Source organism: Zophobas morio, unplaced genomic scaffold (assembly GCF_036711695.1).
Source record: "Zophobas morio isolate AGI-343-1 ecotype UQ-CSIRO unplaced genomic scaffold, CSIRO_AGI_Zmor_V1 ptg000024l, whole genome shotgun sequence".
NCBI lineage: Eukaryota > Metazoa > Arthropoda > Insecta > Coleoptera > Tenebrionidae > Zophobas > Zophobas morio.
In genome coordinates this window covers 2103054-2127509 of record NW_026972129.1, presented here as the reverse complement: position 1 = coordinate 2127509, position 24456 = coordinate 2103054, and the positions used below count along the sequence as shown (strand labels likewise).

Here is a 24456-nt window from a genome sequence, read left to right as displayed (position 1 = left end):
GGCGTTCTTTCTTTCAATATCTGCCTTACTGGCAGTGCTGTCATTAATTTAGCTAATTTAATCCTGGCAGCAATACTCTTTTGTCATCAGTTAAAAGCAGACTTCAGCATCGCGGAAGTGATGTTCATTGCCGACCGATCGCCGGCGCTATTGCAGTCGTGGTTTACAACTTCGGGAGTTCTTAATAATAATTACTACTTTTTCTAGGTTTTCTTCAGTTATTCGAGTTCTCCCAGATGTTAAAATGCTTTAAAAATTAAAAATGACTGTTCAACATCACAATTTTAGTGATGATCTTGATCAAATAAACCCTGAATTGCATCAAACTCCACTGAGATTGCGACTGCACAGTTGGCCAACCAAATGAAGTCGATGCCACGTTAACAATTCTTTATTACAAAAGGATGCTGACAAGTTTCGGTACCTACTGGTACCATCTTCAGAGCTAGATAACAGGTTGGTATTTTAGCATACAAAAACACTGATATTAAAGACTTACCCATAGAAAAACGAAAAACCGAAAAATAATTACATATTTATCAAATTTATACTAGCGAGTTTCTGTTGACAGCAAATCCAAACAAGTAATGACATTGGAGAGGAAAGGACACGTGATCAGGTAGAAAAGGCACTACTTTATTTTTTACCTGATCAGTGATAACGTGTCTTTTTATGCAAAACTTTGCCGGTTCTTTGATAGGCCGGTGGGCTGATCGAATTATTGGCAGTTTACAAGGGCCCTTATTCCCTTGATGTCTGTGGTCGAAGACCCAGTTATCAAAGATAGGACCTTGTGCGCCTTCTTCTTGCCTTGGTGTTCTTGCACTTTGATGCAGTACAGCATCTCTGTGACCACTCAGAAGTAGGGACCCAGGTGAAGAGGAGAAAGTTCTGGTACCTAAGCAGAAGATGGAGGGGTTTTAGGGTGGTAAGCAATTTATTGCAATCCCCCAGTACCCTGTGCCGAGAACTCCCCCCTAGACAAAAAAAATAGCGATCTAGCGAGAGCGAGCACTTGCGGGTGGTTTACCCGTAGTGCTTATTGCACACTCTGTACCGGACAATTTGGACCGTTGTGATTCTAACCTTTGGGACAGAGCTCATTGCAGAAATAATTGTCAAGTACATACATCAGTTATATTCAGATAATAAAACGGTACCGAACTTGATGATAATAATATAATTAATTGAAAAGGACTCGCTGTTAGTATCACCAAATTAGCAGATTGCGTCGGGCAGTTTTGGGTATCAATGCAAAGGGGGTGCATTTTTGCAGGTTGTGTAATTCTCGATAACACCGATTCAACTCGGGACTAGCAGTCCTGACGAGGATATTAACTTTAATTAATCTGATATCAACTTCGACAACCTAAAAGTGAGTTTTTGATTGATCTACACTCTATAGTCTACACGATGCATCAAAAACTAACCTAGACTACGACGCACTAGAACGGAATACAGTCATCACCAGAAAAATATTAAAAAAGGCACTTATTTTTTGATCTACTGGTCTTTAAAGACGGCATTTAAACGTAAATTAATTAAAAATCTGTTCATTTGACGTTCTTTAAAATTACCTTAAATCATACATATTATCACAAAAAACCAAGATTATTCACTGAGAATATCTAATCTTAAAAATAAAGAATCTACAGGGTCCTTAAAATCCTTGAAATTAGTTTACCATGGTAATGATATTAAACAAACAATGCAAACAAAATATCGAAATGTCAGCAATCGTGACAATTCTGTAGTTAAATTTCAAAAATGTATTCCATCAATGATTTGATGACCTATTGTGATATGTTTTCTTTTCTGAGAGCTTGTAATGGAAATTTTACTGCTGCGGCAAGAGGATACGCTTTGCGTTAGCCTTTCAGACGCCACCCAGACAAAAAATGTATTTGTGACTACATATATAAATTAAAGTCTTTTTGATATACCGGGTGTCTGGAAAATGGCGGATTAACTCTCTGCTACGCTCTTAACAATCAACTGGTGAGTCTGGGAAAAATAGTAAAAAAATCCTTCTCATATTTTGGTGGAGTTATAATGATTTTAAAATTGGTTCTTTTTCTACGTTTAACAAATAAACAACTCATTCATTATCACAATAACTCGTAATAAAACTTTTAGTTAATATTTTTCTCGCCCAACACCATGTTTAATTACCATTTCAGTTAGAATGCACAAAGATATGGCTGTGTTGTTTTTGTAATCATTTGCTAAAATTCTATTTGACAACAATGTTTGCCTGATATAAAGTGAAGGTGGATTTCAGTCACCATCGTTACTAAGAAACCAGAAAGTAAGCCGAAGGTATTCACGCATTAGATGTGTGCTGTGTTGCCAATTTTATTTTTATAAAATTACGTTTTTTTCGTAATCTACATCATAAAGAATTTTTTTATTATTTTTTTGGGACTCCCGAAACTCGCGTATAAGTACTGAAGAGTTAATCCGCCATTTTCCAAACACGCGGTATATTTCGTCAGCTTAATAGGCTGTAAAAGCCTCAGCTCAAAGCACAATAATAATAGTAATAATAATTTCCAACACCAAATTAGTTGTCAAATTTTATACGTATGTTAGGAATAAGACGGTAAAACGCTAAACAAAATTTGCCCAGTCATCCCTATCACCAATATGATAACATTCCCTCAAAATTTTGCATATAAGTAGAGTTTAAATTTTATAAAATAACATACTCCTGAAGTTGTTCTTTATGTTTTCAAATTTTTCCTGAGGCTTCCATTCCAAATTTTCGCAAAAAAATCAAAATTTTATGGCAAGCTTTTAAGTGGTGTTGCTACAAGCTATACAACACTTGTTTTTAAACAAGTAATGCGGACGGTTGAATGTGTCATGTGTTTTCACTTCCCGAGCGTAAGCTACGAAAATATTGTAAACGAGTCCATTGGGCGACTAGTTACTTTCAATTTTCTCGATATATCATTACTCCTAGAGTTCGAAAAAAAATCTATTTTTTTCACCCGCTTCCGTCCGTCCATCCGTCCGTCCGTCCGTCCGTCACAGACACTTATCTAGACAAAAATGTATTTATAATTTTTATCTCAAAAAAGTATTGAACTCTGAGGGATAATAAGTGATACTGATAATAATGCATGCAGTTTTATACTGAGTATTGTCTCGTCGGGTTATAGCTTGTGTGGGTGCAACGTACTGATATTAGTAACAACAAAGGTATACACAAATGCCGAATTCACCGACATGGTATTTGTGCAGCAAGGCGTTTTTGTGGAGAACGCTTTCCGAACTGTCGGCTTCCAGATTCACGAACGTTTACGGCATCAGTGCAACACTTCCGGAATTATGGGTAGTCTCATAGTCCGGACCGAACACATGTTCTGGAGCTTGAACCTGAAACTTTGAATGTTGTTACCGAGGAATCGAACATCAGTATTTAACGATTGGCATTTTGTATGGGTATTTCAAGTTTTTTTGTGTAGAAGACGTGAACAGGAACTGTATCCACCTTCAACGTGTTGAAGCACTAGAGGTGGATGGTGTGTTTAATGTCTGGGTTGACGAAAATTTAAATGCAGTCACGCCGCGGAGGTTTCAACATTGTTTCATATTACCTAATGTATGGTAAGGAGGGAAGGTCTACTTGGAGATCAGTTACTTCAGTATCATATTTCGCTTCCACGCTTAAGCGGTGTTGACTATTTAGATTTTTTGCAAAATGTGTTTACCAACTTCTCGGACAACGTGCCTCTTAAGGAGGGTCCTGATCTAAACATTTTAGTCCGAACGAACCAAACGCGCAGTACGCGCGGCGTGTACGAATTCATCGAGTCATGACGTGTCTCTGCGCCGAACATTTTCCATCGGCTGTCGGTAAATGTGGATAGATCAAAGGCGCGCATTTGTTCGTTGGTGCACAGTCAGTACCGTCAGTTCGGTGTATTCGTGCGTTTTTGGATTTTCTACCCATTTTAGATATTTTAGAACCCACAAGGAATATTAATCTTTCAAAATGTTCTGCTGCCATGCGAATAAAATTTTTCAAATGTTCACTGTCCATGTTTCTCAGTAATACATTGTTTTCACACCTTGAAAATAGACGCCTCTGCCATATTTTCTTCGTTTTTTTTTCTTCTTCTTAGTCAGGGAATGAATCAGAAAAAATGCACTAGCAGTCACTATAACGTCATCCATGCTTCAAATCTCCGAGAATACTGGAAATGCAGTGGGAACATGGTGAACACAGCAAATGCCTCAAAAACAGCGATCATTTGCGCGGACCGTTTGTTCTGTTTGTTCGTGCGCACACTGCACGTTTCGGGACGGGTTCACACACGTCTTTATTTTATATTATAGTTGCTATCTTCAAAAAATTAGTCGAAGTTTATTTCGGCAGGACTTCCCTTGATTCTAAAGTACAATAAATCACATCCAGTTTTTTCGAAACATTACAAAATTTGATTTTGCAAATTTAATTTTTTCGTGAGAACCCCTGATTAATATAAAGATATGTATGCAATGCCAAAGTAAATGTGAAGAAGCATGCTGGGTTGTGTTTTAAATGAGATTTTCCTTTACATCACTTTGATTAGGTGCAGTGTAATGCTAAAAATATCAGTAATGTATTCCCAAATTTTCTGAACAATGAAGTGAACCGTTCTTGATTTAATCTGAATGTTTCGCGTAAAAACTCAACACGGATTCATAAACTATACGTTTAGGAGTATTTTATTTACTATACATAATTTAAAACCCGTTGACTATGTACTAAGGTAACTGAACTCAATATGGTCTAGTACCTAATATGGCCTATTGGCTGTTTCTCATATGTTTCAAACAAAATGTGGTAGATCGCGATTCGAATACATTCTGGAACGTTTTTATACCGTATAGGAGCAATCAGTATAGTAATACACCGTTTCGTTTACTTACAACGCAATTATTTCTGATGGTGATTTGACGAGTCAGTATGCGCTCTATTTTACGAGTATGCCGGTAAGTTTTCTCTGGATAGTTTTAATCTCAATTGAGTTATCAGTTATAATCACTACGCGGGAATTTGTTTCACCGCAATCCCCCAGTTGAAGTAAGGTGTGTTTTACGGCGAGTAGCGGGGACGCCTTGATCTGGTCCACAAGGTCGTAGCCATAGCGTCGCTAGGAGTGTTTACAGCTAGTAAAAAAACTACTTCTATGTTACTATATTACTTCAAATAATAATACTTGATGCCATTTTTAATTATTCAACCAAAGGACCACAGATTTGTGATCTTGAAATGTTATATTATGTTGAAATAGTCCAAAAGAAAAATATATTTGTAATCAAACTATCGCCGCGACAGCACTGGTTCTAGCGTATGAGATACAATTCCTCGCGTTGGTTATAATACCACAAGAGCATAGAAAATAATCGAAAATACTAACCGATTAACCAGACTTATAATCTGAAAAACCACGAGACCGAAGGTCGAGTGGTGTTTCTGATTATTGTCGAGTTAAGAGGTTAGTATTGAGATTATTTTCTAATGCTCGAGTGATATTCGTTACGATTATACATATAATGAATTGACAGTATACTAATTACATTTACACTAAATTTTAACTTTAATTATTATGAAAATGAAAAATACAGTTATTATAATAAATATTATTTGTATTAAGGAGTTCCTGCTGTTGATGGCACTGATGACGACGAAACATTTTGATTGTTCCGAATTTGATTGATGATTTTGGTATGATGCTGTTCGTTGAGTTTTAAGTATGGTTTCAACGAGTTTGGTGTAGAATGACCAGTTACTTTGATAATCTCTTGCAAATTTGCACCAGCATTTGCTAATACACTCACTGCGGATGAACGGTTAGAATGGTTGGTGATTCTTGCCTTTTTTGTGTCTATTTCAACATTCTCTGCACCTAAACATGTCCATTTACTTATCTGATTTACGCCAACAGGGCAGTCCTTGTACCAAACATTTGTTGCCTTCCAACTATTATTTGGTGTTAAAAATAACCGGTTCGTCTTGATGTTCGGGGTGCGCCTGAACATCATTTTTTCATACAACCTCATTGGACACAAATCTTCATTTTCTTTGTTCGGTGTCAGCCACTTGCTGTCGACGAGATTTTTGTCGCCTCCTTGAGCTGTTTTTCCAAAAATTGTGTTGTACTCCAAGCGACCCGTTGGTAAGCCGTAATTATTCAATTCCTTTTTAAAAAAAATTAACCACACATGATGCTGCTTCATTTCCACGCCAGGCGAGCTCCACAGCTGCAATTTGATAACATTTTTTCTGTAAGCCGTCGGGCGTATTTTCGTCAAAATTCTGGATGATTTTTAGAATCTCGTCTCTTGTTAAAGCCGCAGAACTAGCTTTTCTTTTTTCCGGTATTAATTGAAGTTACTTTCTTTTCGTTGACCGAGCTTTACGGGCCCCTTCAAATGCCAAATCTTTGAAGGGATCGATTTTTCTATTGTGGTTTTTGAAGTATTGTTCTTGTAGAAGCTTGGCACTCACGTTCCATATAGTCTTCACAACTCCTTCTTTGTAATCTGACCCATCTTTCCGTTTCATATTAAACGCCCAGTCCTTCAAGATATTTCCCAATTCATCATTAGACGTCTAGGCCGTTAACTCATAGTTCCGTTGCTTGCAAAATTCTTGAAATTGTTTCCAAATGTAATTTTCAGTTTTTGTTGTATTCAATGGCTTTAAGTTGTCAATTGCTTCGTCAATATCTGCCAAAGAATTTTTACCAAAACGATTCATTTCATTTAAATTCAACAAATTTAATTTAATGACAAATTTGCTGTTTATTTACTCTCTACGTTACTATGGAAAAAGGTAAGTTGAATACTAGATTTTTGTCTAGAAAGACCTAGCGAAACACCAAAACGATTATATAACGTCGTCAAGGGTATGATCGATTATTATTAATACGTTGGTATCTAACAAAATTAAAGAATCTGATTGGTTTAAAGAATCATGAATTATATAATCAATTTCATATTTCTATAATTGAGTAATTCCGTTTTTCCGCTTTTAAATGATCTGCGTTAGTTGTACCTAACAGCTTTTCAGTTGGGATTACTGATAACATGTTCGCTTGTGATGTGGAATCAGTATGGCCTAGGCGGGCTGTTGGCCTGTTGGGTACATACTGCAGTTCTCGTTTGATTTTTTTTGTGAATAAGCTGATTTAAATTACTATGAACAAAAAGCAAGCTCACGGAAGAAGCAAGAAAATTGTTTTTGCGAGATGTACCAAGTAGATATTGTGAAAAATATAAGTTAATATGTATGTTCCGTATGTAAGAAATACGTGAACGAGGAGTGCGTGGGTCTCAGTGAAACTGATAAAGATATTTTTATTTCTCCTTATTCTGAAAATTAACAATTTGTTTGTCAAAAAACTTTTTTTCTGTGCTTATTTTTGTTTTTTTTTCGATTTTTTTAAAACAGGCCATATTGGGTATCTATGTACTCAATTTGGCCTAAAGACACACTTTAATTAAACCGGGTACTGTTGAGCTCTACAATTTTGAAAATGTCTGAAATTTGAAAATTATGTATAGTCTTTGCCATTTCTATTGAAACACCACTTATTAATAGTAAATTTGGCAACGTTCAAATTCAGACAATTTTCTATCTAAAAGTCGTTGTCAAGCAACCGAAAGCTGTTAACAACTGCTAAATTTTAAGCAAAATCAACAGGTGGTGTTTCAATAGAAATGGCAAAGACAATACAAAAATGTAACCTCTTTCAACTCCGACCATTACCAAGTTTTTACAAAAATTAAAAAAATTCTCAAAGCTTAGGTAGGCCTTATAGGGTACAGTGACCTTATTATGAGATGATATGGTCATCTAATTATTGGTGGGGATCTTTAGACAAAATTTGGTTAGCGTGTTACCATCTACATGATATCCCTAATATACAGAGTGTCCCAGAAATAAGTGCTTTAATTTTAATCAATTATAGAGTTCTTCAAATTCAACAACTTTTTTTAATAGGGCTTTGTTCGGAACTTTTTAGTTATCACGTTAAAAATTGTTTAAAGTTTTATCCCAATTATTTTATCCCCAGTCACCCATGGACACATAATTATTATAATTAACAGGAGTAATTAATTATTTACGGTCAAAATCACTGACTAGGATAAGTATTTTTCTAATCATGTCGGTCAACATGACAAACATTTCGAGAGAAATTGAAAGTGCTGTTCCAATAGTGTCCGGATTTTCATCGGCCCAAGTGTGGGTGCTGATTACACGTTCCCTCGTGAATCCGGCCTCATCAGTTGATGATGTAAGAGATACAAAATTTGTTTTTTCGTTTATTTTTCTATTAACCTACTCACAAAACTTTGCCTACGTGGTAAATCTGTTGGTTTCAATAACTCAGTCTTCTGGTAACGAAAGGGGTACAGTTGTTCTCTGGGTATACTCCAAATACTACTCCCCGATACTCCGTACATCAGTCTTCGCGTGCTAGTGTCCGGTCGAGCTTCGACACTCTCCAAAACAGCCTCTTTAACATTAGCAATTCTATTAATGTAACCTACCCTGATCATGAGCTGCAGGTTTAGCAGATCCGTCCTCTCAAATATGCTGTAGAACGTTCTTAAAAGTGCACATACTTATCAGACAACGATTTGGGAAGCGTTCTGAAAAAATTCTTTGGGCGTTAGCGCCATCTCCCCGAGCGTTACCGTGGTCTAAAATGATATCGGCGTATTTAAGATTTAAGAACAAAGTCATGTCAACTCACTTCGTCTATAAATTAGAAATCTGTACCAAACAAACTTTAGCTGTTTCGAAAAATTATAAGATTTGATTTTGCGAATTTTATTTTTGGATGAAAATCCTTTTAAGTTAAAACAGGTGTAATAATTAAGAACCACCCACGAAAAAAGATCATTACAAAGTCAGGCACCTTCGTTCATCTATCGGTCAAAACCCTCTTATGAGCTTTGTCAATGATTTTTGGTATGGCGGCAAGTTTTGGTCCTCAAGAATGTGATGCGTCTTCAGTGGATATTCTCCTGCGCTTGAACTCATTAACTCAGAGGCGAATGGTTCTGGAATTCCTAATAACGATTACTACTTTTTCTAGGTTTTCCTCAGTTATACAAGTTCTCCTAGGTGTTAAAATTGCTTTAAAAATTAAAAAAGACTGTTCAACATCTCAATTTTCGTGATGATCTTGATTAGATAAATCCTGAACTGAATCAAAAGCCACGAAAGTTGAGTTTGCACAGTCCGCCAACCTAAACATCACGACTGTACGACGTACAGGGGCAACAACAAACGCTAAAGTAGGCTCATTTCACACAGTTTTGTCGTATGCCAGACAGTTTTCATTGCGCAAGCAATAAAAAATACCTACAATAGTGCATGTTTGAAAAGTTTGCAGTCCAAATTGATTGAAAAATTTCAAAAAATGTTAATAATGATTTTAAGAATGGCTAAAAAACTTTTAACCCATCGCCGATTGAATACTACTGATTTTCTTAGTGCAATGGAACCAGACGGACGTACGTTAAATTACCCCGTCCGCTAAATTAGCGGACGTAATTACGTCTTTTAAATAGCGTACATCTCTAAAACACGCTGTTGCTAAGCAACCCAGACCTTAGCGTATACGTCTTTTAAAAAAACGCTATGCAAAATCTCTCTTTTAATTAGAGAGTTTTTGCATTACGTACGATAAAGTTCCGTTAACCCTAACCTTACGTCTTTGAAGACGGACGTATTAAATAGCGGGAGTTACAATTGAGAATTTTTGCAAAACGTCACGACGGTACGACGTACAGGGGCAACAATAAATGCTAAAGTAGGCTCATTTCATATAGTTTTGTCGAATATCAGACAGTTTTCATTGCGCAATGATTGCGCAAGCAATAGAAAATAGTTACAATAGTGCATGTTTCAAAAGTTTGCAATTTTGCTCCAAAATGATTGCAGAATTTTCCTTTACAAATCTTGTTTAAAAAATGTTAATCATGATCCTAAGAATGGCTAAAAAAACTTTTAACCCATCGCAGATTGATTACAACTGATTTTCTTACTACAACGGAACTAGACGGGCGTATGTTAAATTCCCCGTCCGCTAATTTAGCGGACGTAATTACGTCTTTTAAATAACGTACAACTCTAAAATACGCTGTTGCTAAGCAACCCAGACGTTAGCGTATACGTCTTCTGAAAAAACGCTATGCAAAATCTCTCTTTTGTCTGATTGATTCCTCATCACTTCGGCTTTGCCTAACTCAAACATAGCTAAGAAACATCCAGATTGAACCAACTTTCTACTAAAAGAATCAGCATTAAAATCGGTTCATTCATTTGGGAGCTACGTTGCCACAGACAGACATGCACAGAGACAAAGAGATGAAAATTATAATACCCCTTCTTTTTTAGTCGCGGGTTAATAAAGATATGCATGTAATGTTCAAGTGAAGGTAAAGAAGCGTGCTATGCGTTTGTTTCAACACAAAATTTTGTGATGGCGTCATAAACCTTTTGGCAAGGACACGTATATCCATTTGGATAGATGCAATGTAACACTACTAATAACAGTACTGTATTCCCACATTTTCGGGAAAATGGAGTGAGTCGTTCTTGAATTTTGACTTAATCAATACAATAACAAAACAGTTTAATTACGTCTGCCATGTGTAGTAGGATAGGAGGGGTGCAACTAAACTAAAAAGCTTTTATAAGAACTCGTAATCTAAGACAAATAGCGATGCGATAACCCTTATGGGGATTGTACACGTGGGAGTAAAACAGAGAATCTAAACTAAACGACATTTTCTACGAACCGCAGTAACCGAATCCCAGTGCGTTACAATCACAATTACTATTACACTATCTCTATCATCTTATCTAAAATGGTACGTGTCCTTGCAAAAATGTTGATGACGTCATCACAAAATTTTGCAATAGAAAAACTTACATACATATTACATACATATCTTTATTTTAACTTATAACTACTATAAAAAAATACAATTACCAAAATCTAATCTTATAATTTTTCGGGGCAGCTAGATTTTATGGGGGAGGGAAATTCTATCGAAATAATGTTCGACCAATTTTTTGTAACTCATACAGTGTGCAATTTTAGAATTTTATGGAAAGATCTTTTGATGCAAGTGAATAGGGGTGAAAAGCAAGCTCAAATTGACTTCTAATAAGAGCAATAGATTTCCATGAATATACTACTATGGTTCATTAAACAAGATCCAATCTTCTAGTTTAGATTAGAGCACAATGGGACGAAATTATATACACATAGCATGTCATCCGTCTAATTCAATAAGTTGTATCATTCAAGAAATCTGGGATGATTAAACGGGTAAGTAAATTATAACAAAGAATAAACGCGAGGATCAAAACCTTACGAAATCTATACGCTACGCAAGGCAAAGGAAGCAACAGGCCGTCTAGCGCAGAATCGCTAGAACAAGACAAATCAATACATGAGGGGTTGAAAATAAACATGGCTGACAGTGAGTTTGAAGAATTTAGACACAGTTTTGAAAAACTGCCTTCACACACAAAAAATTCTGCGCAATTTTATTCGTAAGTATATGTTGTGTATAACGCGGGCATAATATATAAAATAGATATTTTTTGACGCAAGCTATAGACAGCTTCCTGTTAGGTATTGATTATTATTATTTTTTTTTATAGAATAGTTCATGATGTTGTCGTGGATGAAGAATCGCCCACGTCTTCCAAAAGCGACCCCGAAACTGACTGTGATATTGTTCGAGAGGAAAGGCTTTCCGTTTCCTCTGCAACTGAAAAAAAGGAGTCTTCACTGGGAACTCCTATCCCGCCTTGGACGGGTGAGCGCCGAAGGCGAAAACTACCGGAAATACCAAAAAATAAAAAATGTAAGTGATGAAATTACAGAATATAGATGATACTTTTTAACTCTTAACGTTTAAATTTTTGTTATCACACACTATTGTAATACACACTAAAATGGTTAACTTTGTGCAGTCATTTGAAAAAAATATATTGCCACTTGTAGCAGCACTTTTAATTGATTGCGGAAGAATATTTTATAGGGTATTTAATTTGATAAAGTATAAATACACCGTTTTAAGTTGAATATGGATTTTTTTTGCGTATATATTTTACAAAATATTTAAAACTTTGTACATTAGCGCATTTTAAGGCATTTGTTACTTAAAGTATTCCAATTATTCAATTTGGCTACTGATGACAAAAAGTTAAATAAATAATTATGTGTTTCCAAAAATTATTCAAAATAAATGGAAAATCGGGAAATATCGACTAATTATTCGCATTAATTGTAAGTTAACAACAAAAAGTGAAAATTTCTAAATATTTATTATAACCTCATATTATAAACATCATCTAGAATTTATTGTACAATAGAAAAACTGTCACTAATTACAAACAGGCGAGGAAACAATTTTATTTGCTTAATATCAGTCATAAAGATTTTTCAACCGTTTCTTTGCAATCGTACATTCATTACAAATTTTGCTTTCATTGTGACTTATTTTGTCGATATACATATCATTTTTTACATCTTCTTACTCGGTATATTTATGAATTCTTCTAATATTTAAAGTTTTCTGAAAACCTTCATATTTCCAAAACGCAGTTTGTTATTACGCGATGCTCTTTTCAAACGTAATGGAATGCACAGTCGCTACCATAGAAAATTGAACCATTTCGAAATAACAAAGTTTTAGTTGCTCATTATTCTTTGAAATATTTGTCAATTATTATCATATAGGTACGATTTTTTTTTAAATTTGGAACTGCGTGTCTTGTCAAAAAAATATCATTTTATGACATTTTATGACATGTGGTTCACACCGAGGAAAGCATATTAATTGATTTTTGAAAAACGATTTATAATGTTAAAATTTTTAGGGTTTCAGTTTTTTATGTCCACCGATGCATCTTCATTAAAAGTGGGTATAGGGATTTCCGTCTTAAATTTCATACCACATGTTAACTTATGTTTGAGTAAAAATTTAGAGTTGAAATTTTTACTAAGTAGATGTAATTTGGGTCATCTTTTGTCGCTTTTGTCGAATGGTTATACTTTAAATTAAATGATATTCTTAAAAAATAGTAGATTGTTTACTAAGTAAAGAAAATTGGTAGCTTTCCAGTGAGTGTAAAAGGTTTAACTAACGAGCGAAGCGAGATAATTAACCTCGGCAAACAGAATGGAAAATACAGATTTCTTACAGACTCACCATGCCATTTTTTCTTGTATTTAGTTATTCAAAGTGTAAAACAGAATTTCAAAATAATTTTTAAAATATGATAATCATGTCTGCTTAAAATTGCACATTTACCATAACAACATGCCTGTTCATAACAACCAAATAAATACGCTATAAAAATGCAAAAAATGGGCAATTCTAAAGATCTTGGCTTTTTTGGCGAAGCTGCAGGAGCAATTGAAAATTTAGTACTTATGATATCGAAACACAAATATGAAAAATGTTACAAATACTTTAACGAATGGTGAAGGACAAAAAATTCAAATGAAGCGAATAAGATGGTTTTGCTTGTTGGTTGCTAACTAGAAAAGTGTTGCTAAAGAGAAAAATGGCCCTTTTCTTTATTATCATCTTCTCTTCTTTTTCTTCTCCTTCTCTTCTTCTCTTATATCTAAAAATTATTATTTGTTTTTTTGTTTGTTTATTTGTCCGGTATGCGTTCGTACATCATTCGCTCAATTGCGACGAAATTTTGGTAAGTTGTTGTTCACACGCCCACGAAGGTTTTTGAACTAGTACAATATTTTTACATTATTCGTTCGTGTGTTTTGAACACTTCAATACCCAGAACTGATGCATAAGCATTTTCTTTAAGTGGCATTGCAACGCATTCCGGGCTCGTGTGGCAAGAATCTTTATTCTATAAAAATAGGTCGAAAGGTGTTGTTTCGATAGAACTTCCCTTGTTCCTGAAGTACAATGAAACGTACGCAGCATTTTCGAGTTGAGTTTTTTCTTTACACAATTTTGTGATGACGTCATCAACATTTTTGCAAGGACACGTATTTCAACTTGGATTGGTGCAGTGTAATACTAAAAATAATAGTACCGTATTTCCAAAATTTTCTGGGAAAATGGAGTGAACCAATCATAAAATATAATAAAATAAACTGACTAATTCATTAATTTTTTAAGCCACCTGTTTAAGCAAATCTAAAAAATATGAATGCAATGGTAAATCACAATTAAAAACTGATCATATTTTGGGTAGAATTTATTCGGCAAAATTTTGAGATGACGTCATTCATTAATTTTTTGAGGGGAATAAACAGATATATTTTGCTTAACAATTTACCATGCTTACAATAACTTTAAAACGTGTGCAATATTTCAAAGTCCTCAGTTTTGCAATTCTTGATTTATTCAATAAAATAAATTGACTGATTCATTTTTTTTAGTCATAAGAACTTCCAAAAATATGAACGCAATGATAAAGTCACAAGTATAGACTGATCATATTTCGCACAGTTTAGATGGGATTTATTTGACAAAATTTTGAGATGAAGTCATCAATATTTTGCAGTTGATAAGCAAATATATTTTGATTAAAAATTTATCATGCTCATCATAACTTTAAAACGTCTACAAGATTTCAAAGCATTTGGTTTTGCAGACTCAAAATTAAATTGCAAAATGTTGTTTTATAATTTTGATTTTTTTCAAAAATCTAGACATTTCGGGTAAAAACACAACACGACGTCATAGACTACATGTGAAGAACTATGTTACTTTATACAATTTAAAATCCATTTACTATGTACAATTTTGAAGTGACGTCATCACATTATTGGTGAAGACCTATTTCTTCGTCCTCTAGGGCACTAATTTGCATTGTGGCATAAAAAAACTGTCAAAGAAATGTCAAATTTGTCTGTCTAGTTACTTAATTTTTTGAAATAAACGTGCAAACACAGACGTTGCTAAGGCATATCGAAGGCGATAAAAAGTTACTGATATGATAAAAAATAACTAATATGATAAAAAGTAAGTTACTGCTGTCTTTAATAGATCTAGTCGTGCTCCGCTCCGTACTCGTATATCTGTTATAAACACTCGCTTGATATTTGTTTTTTGTTATTTACAATAAATTCCTAGCTCTCACAATTTTTTTAGTGAAATTTTGTATAAATGACGGACACAAATTTGTCATAAAAAAAACAACGTCCTGCTTTTTAATACTAATGCAATAGTACAAAGTGCACCGCAATCGCACGTGATGCACCCTGAAATATTATTGTCTATCTCTGTTGAAAGCACGGAAGATGAGGCTAGCCTCAAGTTTATCTTTTTACTTCCCGAGCGTAAGCAAAGGAAGTATTGTAATCGAGTCCGTCGGCCGACTCTCTACTTTTACGTTTTCTCGATCTTTCATGACCCCTAGAAGACGAAGAAATAGGTCTCCCATTTCCGTCTGTCTGTCCGTCTGTCCGTCTGTCCGTCTGTCCGTCCGTCTGTCTCTCCGTCTGCCGTCCCGGATTTTTATTAGACAGATAATCTCCGAAAGTACTCGACCGATTGTTGTGAAATTTTGTACTTATATTAAGAATATCATGTAGATGGTAAAACGCTAACCAAAATTTGTCTAATCATCCCCACCACTAATGCGATGACGTCACTTCAAAATTGTACATAGTAAATGGGTTTTCAATTGTATAAAATAACATAGTCCTACACATGTAGTTTACAACTCTGAATCGACTTTTCACCCGAAACGTCCAGATTTTTGGAAAAAAAATCAAAATTATAAAACAACATTTTGAAATTTAATTTTTAATCTGCTAACCAGAATGCTTTGAAATGTTGCAGATGTTTTAAGGCTATAAAGAGCATCATAAATCTTTAGTCAAAAAGTATTTGCTTATCCCCTCCAAAAACTTGATGACGTCAGCTCGAAAATTTGCCGAATAAATCATATCTAAAATGTACAAAATATGATCAGTCTGTACTTGTGATCTATCACTCCATTCATATTTTTTGGATTTGCATATACAGGGTGATTCAAGAAAATAAATGAAAGCGTAAATTTATTTTACTGATTTACTCAGGAACTACAAAACCGAATGCTTCGAAATCTTGAAGATATTTTAAAATTATCATAAGCATGGTAAATTTTTGATCAAAACGTATTTGGTCGTCCCCCCTAAAAAATTTATGACGTCACCACAAAATTTTGCTGAATAAATCCTATCTAAAATGTACAAAATATGGTGAGTCTCTTCTTGTGATTTATCATTCCATTCAAATTGTTTCGATTTGCATATACAGGGTGACTCAAAAAAATTAATGAATGCGTAAATTTATTTTATTGATTTAATCAGGAACTACAAAACCGAATGCTTTGAAATCTTGCAGATGTTTTAAGGTTATAAAGAGCATAATAAATTTTTAGTCAAAATATATTTGGTTATCTTCTACAAAAAACTGATGACGTCAGCTCAAAAGTTTGCCGAATAAATCGTATCTAAAATGTACAAAATGTGATGAGTCTGTACTTGTGATTTATCATTCCATTCATATTTTTGGATTTGCATATGCAGGGTGACTCAAAAAAATTAATGAAGGCGTGAATTTATTTTATCGATTTAATCAGGAATTACAAAACCGAATGCTTTGAAATCTTGGGAATATTTTAAAGTTATTATAAGCATGGTAAACTTTTGTTCAAAATATATTTGTTCATCCCTCCTAAAAAAATTGATGACGTCACCCTTAAATTTTGCTGAACAAATCCTATCTAAAATGCAAAAAATATGATGAGTTTGTACTTGTGATTTATCATTCCATTCATATTTTTTAGATTTTCTTAAGGCCAGTCCCCACGTTTTCTCAGCGGAATTTTCGCTCTATTTTCAAAATGTAATATCTCCGTTATTAACAGATCTATAGTTTTCAAATTTTAAATATATGTTGTCCATAACTTTCTTTATATAACGCAAGGGCAATTTTGTTAAAAACAGCTTGTGATCATATTATTTTTTTAATTTTAGTGAAATTTTTGCATAACGTATTTTTAAAAATCAATATCTCAATTATTAAATAAAATTTCAGAACACGGTTTTCAACACTGTTTTCAGCTTACAAAACTCCAGAAATCATACGAGACATATCGTCGATTTTATTTTTTAGAAACGATACACAGTTAAAAAAAGCGTATATCATGGAAGTTGCTAACTTTTATTTTTACTATATCTCAGTCCCAACAAATAAAGTCAAAAATCGACCTCGTAGAATTTCTCAAGTTTTGCAAGCTGAAAACAATGGTGACAACCCCGTTCCAAAATTTCCATAAATAACTGAAATATTGATTTTTAAAAATACGTTATGCAAAAATTTCACTAAAATTAAAAAAATAATATGATCACAAGCTGTTTTTAACAAAATTGCCCTTGCGTTATATAAAGAAAGTTATGGACAACATATATTTAAAATTTGAAAACTATAGATCTGTTAATAACGGAGATATTACATTTTGAAAATAGAGCGAAAATTCCGCTGAGAAAACATGGGGGCTGGCCTTAAGAGGTGGTTCAAAAAAATTAATGAAGTCAATTTATTTTATTGATTAAATTAAAGGCAACAATTATTATTAGTATTACACCCCAACCAACCCAATTTGGTAGACACAAAATTTGTTAAAGGAAAAACTCGGTTGAAACATAAGGGTATCACGCTTATTTACATCGACTTTAACATTACAGACCTGCATTTGTTTTATGCGTTCACTTGGTTCCGCGAATGTGAAATAGACATGTTTATAATCAACCAATTGTGAATTTCACCGTCAAGAATTAAAATAAAACCCAATGTTTTATATAATAAGCGGAAGTCGAAGCAATAAAACCGATGGTCGTTTTGTTTACAGTTTTTCTGTTTGACTCTCACGTATGCTGTTACGCCTGTCATCTTAAATTAAGGATGTTTATACATACACGATTTTCAGTTGCCTCTGATACGTATACGTGAGTAAATTGTTTCGTTATTTTATTGATTATTACAAATCAATATTCAAAACGACCCAATTCATTTTCCCGAAAATTTGAGAATATAATAATTTTATTCTTAGTATTACACTACATCTATCCCAACTGATATACGTGTCCTTGCAAAAATGTTGATGACGTCATCGCAATTTTTTTTTAAATTCCCACTACAAAAATGTAATGAGAAAAAAAACACAATAGGCATGCAGTCGTCAAGTTTCCGACAGCGAGGGAAGTACTGTCTTAACTCTTTAGACCAATTTTTTTCAACACATGCGGTTCTTGGGTGCATTGCTTACAGTCTAGCTGTGACACCCAAGAACCGCAAGTTCCCCAGTTTTCTGATGCTTGGATTTTCAATTACGCGCCTAAATGTTTATGCGAATTTTATAAAGCACCTAGCTTTTGATTGTGATAAGCTGCAGCTTTTTATTGCTGTGTACGAAATTAATTACAAGTTTCAATGAATACTCCTGGTATGAATTCTGTATCTTGATCCCAAACTATGGAATTTGGAATGCTGAAACGCAAAATAAAATTTTGTATTAAAGTTTTGTCAACTGTTTTTGCTTCCTTATTTGGAATCGGACAACACAATGCGCATTTACCTAGTTAATTCTCACTTAATAGTTATAGGATGTATACATTATTATTTCTATCAGGACTAAATCAAGGAAAATCATATTTTGCTACGAATTTTTCAACATCTTCCTTTAACCCTGACCATTTGTAATATTTTTGATGTTTTTAGATATAAATTATGTTGATTACAGTGTGTCCACCTGTTGGCAGCATGTGAAAATTGTTTACAATTATACCCTTGTTTCCTTATTTGTCACGTTTATCTGATTGCTCATACCATTAATTTTGACTCCACTTTCACGAAAAACATTTAACGTTCCAACAATAATATCAAATAAGTAAGTATTTTTCAGTCTTACCTTTAAATATTAATACAAGTAAATCGTCGACTGATAATGCCAACAGCTACAGTGACCTATATTTGATTCGTCACCAAATATTACAGTTGCTTTCTTATCCTTATTATTTTTATTTAACGTTGAAATTGTATTTGTACCGCGATACTGTTTATAGATCTCAATAACACTCGGCAAATCTTCGGACGAATTCCGTTTGTCTTGCATCGCTCTTGTTTGAGCTTGTATGGTTACCACGGAGGTAGAAGAGACCGGAGGGAAGATGTCGTGAATTTTGTGACACAGACTCAGGCACCGTTTATGACCCTACTTGAAATGCGCGCTGTGCTAAGCTCCACCCTCTAAATGTTTAGCAGTCATAACCAGTGGCGGGGCAACATATTTTATGTTGACTACCTTATATATAAGTCTCTAAAAGTTATTATGATCTTCATTTATTATCAAAGTCTATTCAAATTAAAAACACCACTAACGCGTCCAAAACTAAAACAGCACAACTAAATTCAAACTCAAGAACGAACAACTGCATATAAACAGCACGTGTTACGTGATAGTACGCCACTGGAAATCCAAACCCTGTTAGCTGTTGAGTGTAGGTGCGCGTTTGCGTCGGGCTGGCAAATATTGGCGGCTTGTTCAAATAAGATCATAACCGGTGTCTGACCGGGTCTTGAACGATGCCAGAATGGTTACATTGCTAGCATACGGTACGCTCCCTCCGGTCTCTTCTACCTCCGTGATGGTTACAAAAAATTTTTGATTTGTATCGTTTGATAAAATGAGCACCGTGTTGCAACATGAGGTAAAGCGTCCGCTATAACATTCTCCTTTCCTTCACGTGTGTTATTGTAAAATCGTATTCCTCTAATTTTAATCTACAAATTTTGTCGATCTAGTGGAAAGGTTATTCATAATTTGGAAAATCTTCCCCAATAAGTAACCATCCAGGCGACAGCTAACAATCCTTTTTCTATGGTGCAATATCTCTGTTTAACATTATTCAACGATCTACTAGCAAATACAGCTATCTTTTTACTCGTAGGATTACTTTCAGTAAACTCTGAAAAATCTAAAATGGGTTAATAGGAGATTCAGTTTTAAATTTACGTTCCTCAAACGATCTAAAACTCATAAAATTTTCGTTATGATTTTGAAGATGATTTCCGAAAAAAAAAATCGAGATAAGTGAAGCAATTTTGTAATTCAATTCCGACATAGCACGTGAAAACTATGGCACAAGAAGACATAGTATGATATTGCGCATTTTGTGTGACGTCATGTGGCTGTCGTGACCGTCAACTTTAAATTCTGGCTTGTTATTAGCATTTGATTTCAACTCAGCACCTTCGAAGATAAGTTAACCCATGATTAAAAACTGAACCGAATCTCAACCTCCGTTATAACCTGACATTTCATTGATAAATTGACATTTGACAGCTTTTTTGCGGTTGCCAGAAGAGCGTTTCAGGCACGCCTTTGACGGAAATGTGACGCCACGTGACTGGTGCGCAAAGTAAACGAAAATTCATCCACCTAGCACACCATGTCTTCTTGCACCATGGTGAAAACGAATTTGGACTCATTGTTAGTCTCGTTGGCAACCTAGCCATTTGATATTCCTCGATCTGTTTTAAAGGCAGTACACGGCCTCGAATCTGGATCCAACTCAACTAGATAGTAAAAGGGCAAGTCCAATAATAAGCATTAAGTACGTGTGAGATACATAGCTTTATGTTTGACTCAACAGAAGAATTTATTTTTTGCAACTTTTTCACCTCCATTTTAAAATAGTTTATAATGTTTAGTAGGCGGTGCAGTTGTCACCGTCATATGAATTGTGTTGCAGTCCAAATTACTTTACAGTCCAATAAAGTGCTAGATTATGGACTGTTGGAAGTTTCATAAGTGACATCGTTATGATTGAGTCAAACATAAAATGTTATTTAATAATTATTAGTTAACTCTCTGCTGGCAAAATTTGGTTCCAAACCAGGGGAATTTTTTGCTTTCCAACTGCATTTGCTCCACTCGTACAACAATTGATGACGATGCTATGTATGTCAAGGGACTATAATAATTTAAACTATTGCAGTAGTCGCACCTAGCAGGGAATTAAAAATTGTTTTCAATTTCGAATCTAAACTTACACATACCTATTTTCTAACTGTTCTATTATTGAAATAATGTTGTATCATAGTTCCGTGTTTAAATAAAAAATCTAGCACTATTTCCTTCGGCACATGAAACTTAGGTACCAGCACTTCTTTGTCTACCCCAGTGCGAATGCCAGAGGTTTCCACTGTGTAAGTAGTTTGTCGACATTTTTTTATGCTTTCATCTATTCATTCGTCTCCTATCAAACCACTCCTGAAAATTATTCTCGAAGATGCATCTGTATCTCCCAATAATTTCAATTCATTTATTCTATACATCTCACTTTTATAATATTTAAACTATTCATATTATAAGCACAACTTCATCATTCCCACTAAAAATCTCGAAAAAACTGTCGTCCACTTTGTTCTACTTCTTGTTCGTTTTCACCAACTATTGTGTAAACCTGACTTAGTTGTCGCGATTGTGAAGCAACATATGACACGACCATCGCTAGCACCATTACGCTGACGATCCGAACTTCTGATCAAAATAAGCATTTACACTTTCAATGATTGTTATGAAATTGGAAATTACGCCGGAAATATCTTTGTCTATTTCCAAAATTATTTTGCTCACGCGTACTCTGATTTCGCGTATAGAATATTTGACAATTCATTGATGTCTTTCGTAAGAGTAGAAAATCCTCGTATTTTTATTAGTCGAAAATTTTTATCTTGTAAACTACAGTTTGGGACACGGAATTTCAAACGACCTGTCAATCATAGTGACAATAAGGTATAAGACTACAATGTTTTTTAAATGTAGAAAGTTGGTTGTCGTTTGAAATTTCGTGTCCCAAACCGTACATATTTACAAAATTCTGAAATAGCTAATTTCTCGTGGGCATTTTGCTAAAATTCCGCTCGCGGTATCAATTCCTTCGCCTACACGATTGTCAAATTTAAAGTCCTCTGTTTATTTCTTTTGATATTTGGCTGAGAAAAGTTCCATGGATAGATCTGATACAGATTTTTTTGCGTCAAGTTTTTCTCTCATGTCTTTAACTAAACCGATATTTGACTGATGCGTTATATTTAATCTAGAATTTGCGCTTTGGGATAACTTGGTTTTTAGCACGTACATGGTTAATAATGTTTTCCTCGCGTTTTCTAACACTGAGCCGTATGATAAAGAGGAGCAAAACCTTTCACATGAAAAAAACTAACAAATGCTTCGATGTAGATGAATAACAATTAAAAGTAAATACTTTTGCTCAACAAATAAAAGCAAATGCTTCCGAATGAAGCTTTTACGCCCCAGAAAAGTATTCGGTATGAATAAAGCGGACCATTTACTTAATAATGGAAGCATTTACTTCAAAAAATATGCGTTTACTAAGCAGTGTCATCAGAGTGCAATTAAAAGACTAGTAAAATTTTGATCAAAATTCACGTTGGTTGACAGGTTGACACAATATTTTCTTAGAGAAAATCAAGACAGCAGAGGTTGTGCATTGTCGAGTTTCCAGAAAATTCATTTCTTTTTTAGATTCTTCAGAGATCCTCGTTTCCAAAAAGGTATTAGATTTGGGAGTTGAACAATATACAGTTAGTCAAGTTCTTATCTTCGTATCAAATTCTGTTTTTTTTTCAACACCAAATTGGATTAAATTTCCTAAAGTTAATGGTGAAATCGTGGACGCTAAATTATTATGATTATGAGCCTGTTCTTGTTGGTGGTCGACAGTTGATGTGGTTAAACATTTTTCCGACATTTTTGAAGTAAATATTTTAGCAATAACAAAACAATACACGAATATATATTTTTGAATAGCAACAAAGTTCCTTTACAATTAATTTTAATTCATTCTTAGTTATTTTTCCTTTACTACTACCCGAGTCTTCGCTTTCCAACATTTAAATTTAAAATATAAATTTATTGGAATAGGTAATTAAGTTCAACACTCTACTGACAACAACTGGTTCTTCCACGCAGGTGTCCAAAGGAAGGTTTTGTGTAAATTGGTCGAACTATGAAAATAAAAGTCGAGTAAGTTGAAAAAAATCATGCCATCTAAAAGCTTGACTGGGTGCGTAAACCGTTAGAATATCGGAGTACAAGTTGCATATTTGTTTTGTTTCGCAGTGTCAGTCGTGCATTATTATTAGATAGTTTTCTTAAAATTGTGTTTTGTAAATAGCTTTTATTAATTACATGCTTTTGTTTGAGTGAATTTTAGAAGTTAATTGATTTACAAAGCACTGAATGAACAGTGTTTGTAATATTTTTCGGGTAATATGGAAATAAGCTAAATAAATACACATAAGTATACAAATTCATTACCCCAGAAAAATGATCCGGTCATAGATACCTACTTAATGCTGCTCGTGCGAAGCTGGACCAGGTTGATAGTTATCCATATAAATACAAGCATTTACTTTTAGCTTCTGCTTTTGCTTCAAGCAAATGCTTTTACATTTACTCCGACCTTTTAATCATGAGCATTTTCTTCAACTTTATTCATACGGCCCATTGAATCATATAATTCAATTTTAGCAAGTAGTTTTTCAAAAAAAGCGGACCATATATGCTTCAAAGTAAAAGGATTTGCTTGTGAGTAAAAAGTAATTAATATACATATAAAGAGAAGCATTTACTTTTTCTTTTTGTTTTTGCTTCAAGCAAATACTTTACTTCGATCTTTTGCTTCAACTTTATTCATACGGCTTGATATATCCCAACCATTTATCTTTTATTCCGTTACACTGTTTATACATTTGTCAAAGAGGAGATTTCAAACCCATATTCGTTGTACAAACTGGCTGTTTGAATGTAATTGAATGTCTTGGTTTTACGAGGCTTGCACCGTCTATTACTATAAAAATCTTTGAAAAACACCGCCTGCTTATTACACGAATATCATATTATTGGACAAACTAGTTACCTTAATTCGATTTCCAATTTGATATTCGTTATATTCGTTTATTAAATAGATTTTGCAACAACAAATTTTCATAACGAAAATCAAATTGCAATTTTCCCACACTTCATAATTCTTCGTTTAATACCTAAACACAATAGTATTAGCAATGATCCACATTACTATCTTGGTTCTCAGAGGTTGTACAGTAATTATTTTAACTGGTAGTCCCGTAATTTTTGTAATAATTATAGTTTTTTTTTATTTGGCATTCATCTGTAAAAATCACTTTAAACTTAGGACGAGAAACTTTTTAGACAGCCAGACATGTTTCATCACATCTTCAATTTCCGTAGGCTGTTTCAGAATGTTACAGATACAAGTAAGTACATTAATTTTTTTAATTACATCGTTAAAATTCTGGGAGAAAATACGTTTGCATTCAATTCATAAATTTATGGGACTAAAT

At 34.1% G+C, this 24456-nt stretch overlaps 1 protein-coding gene across 1 annotated transcript in view; it reads left to right on the top strand.

Moving 5' to 3' along the window:
• Positions 1-11460: 11460 nt before the first annotated feature.
• LOC135135494 (JNK-interacting protein 1) overlaps positions 11461-24456 on the top strand; it is a 46158-nt gene continuing 33162 nt past the window's right edge. Inside the window, exons 1-2 of the mRNA XM_064064560.1 lie at positions 11461-11575; positions 11687-11892. Coding sequence (XP_063920630.1) covers positions 11493-11575; positions 11687-11892 — 289 coding nt within the window. The 5' untranslated portion in view covers positions 11461-11492. The remainder of the gene's footprint in view (positions 11576-11686; positions 11893-24456) is intronic.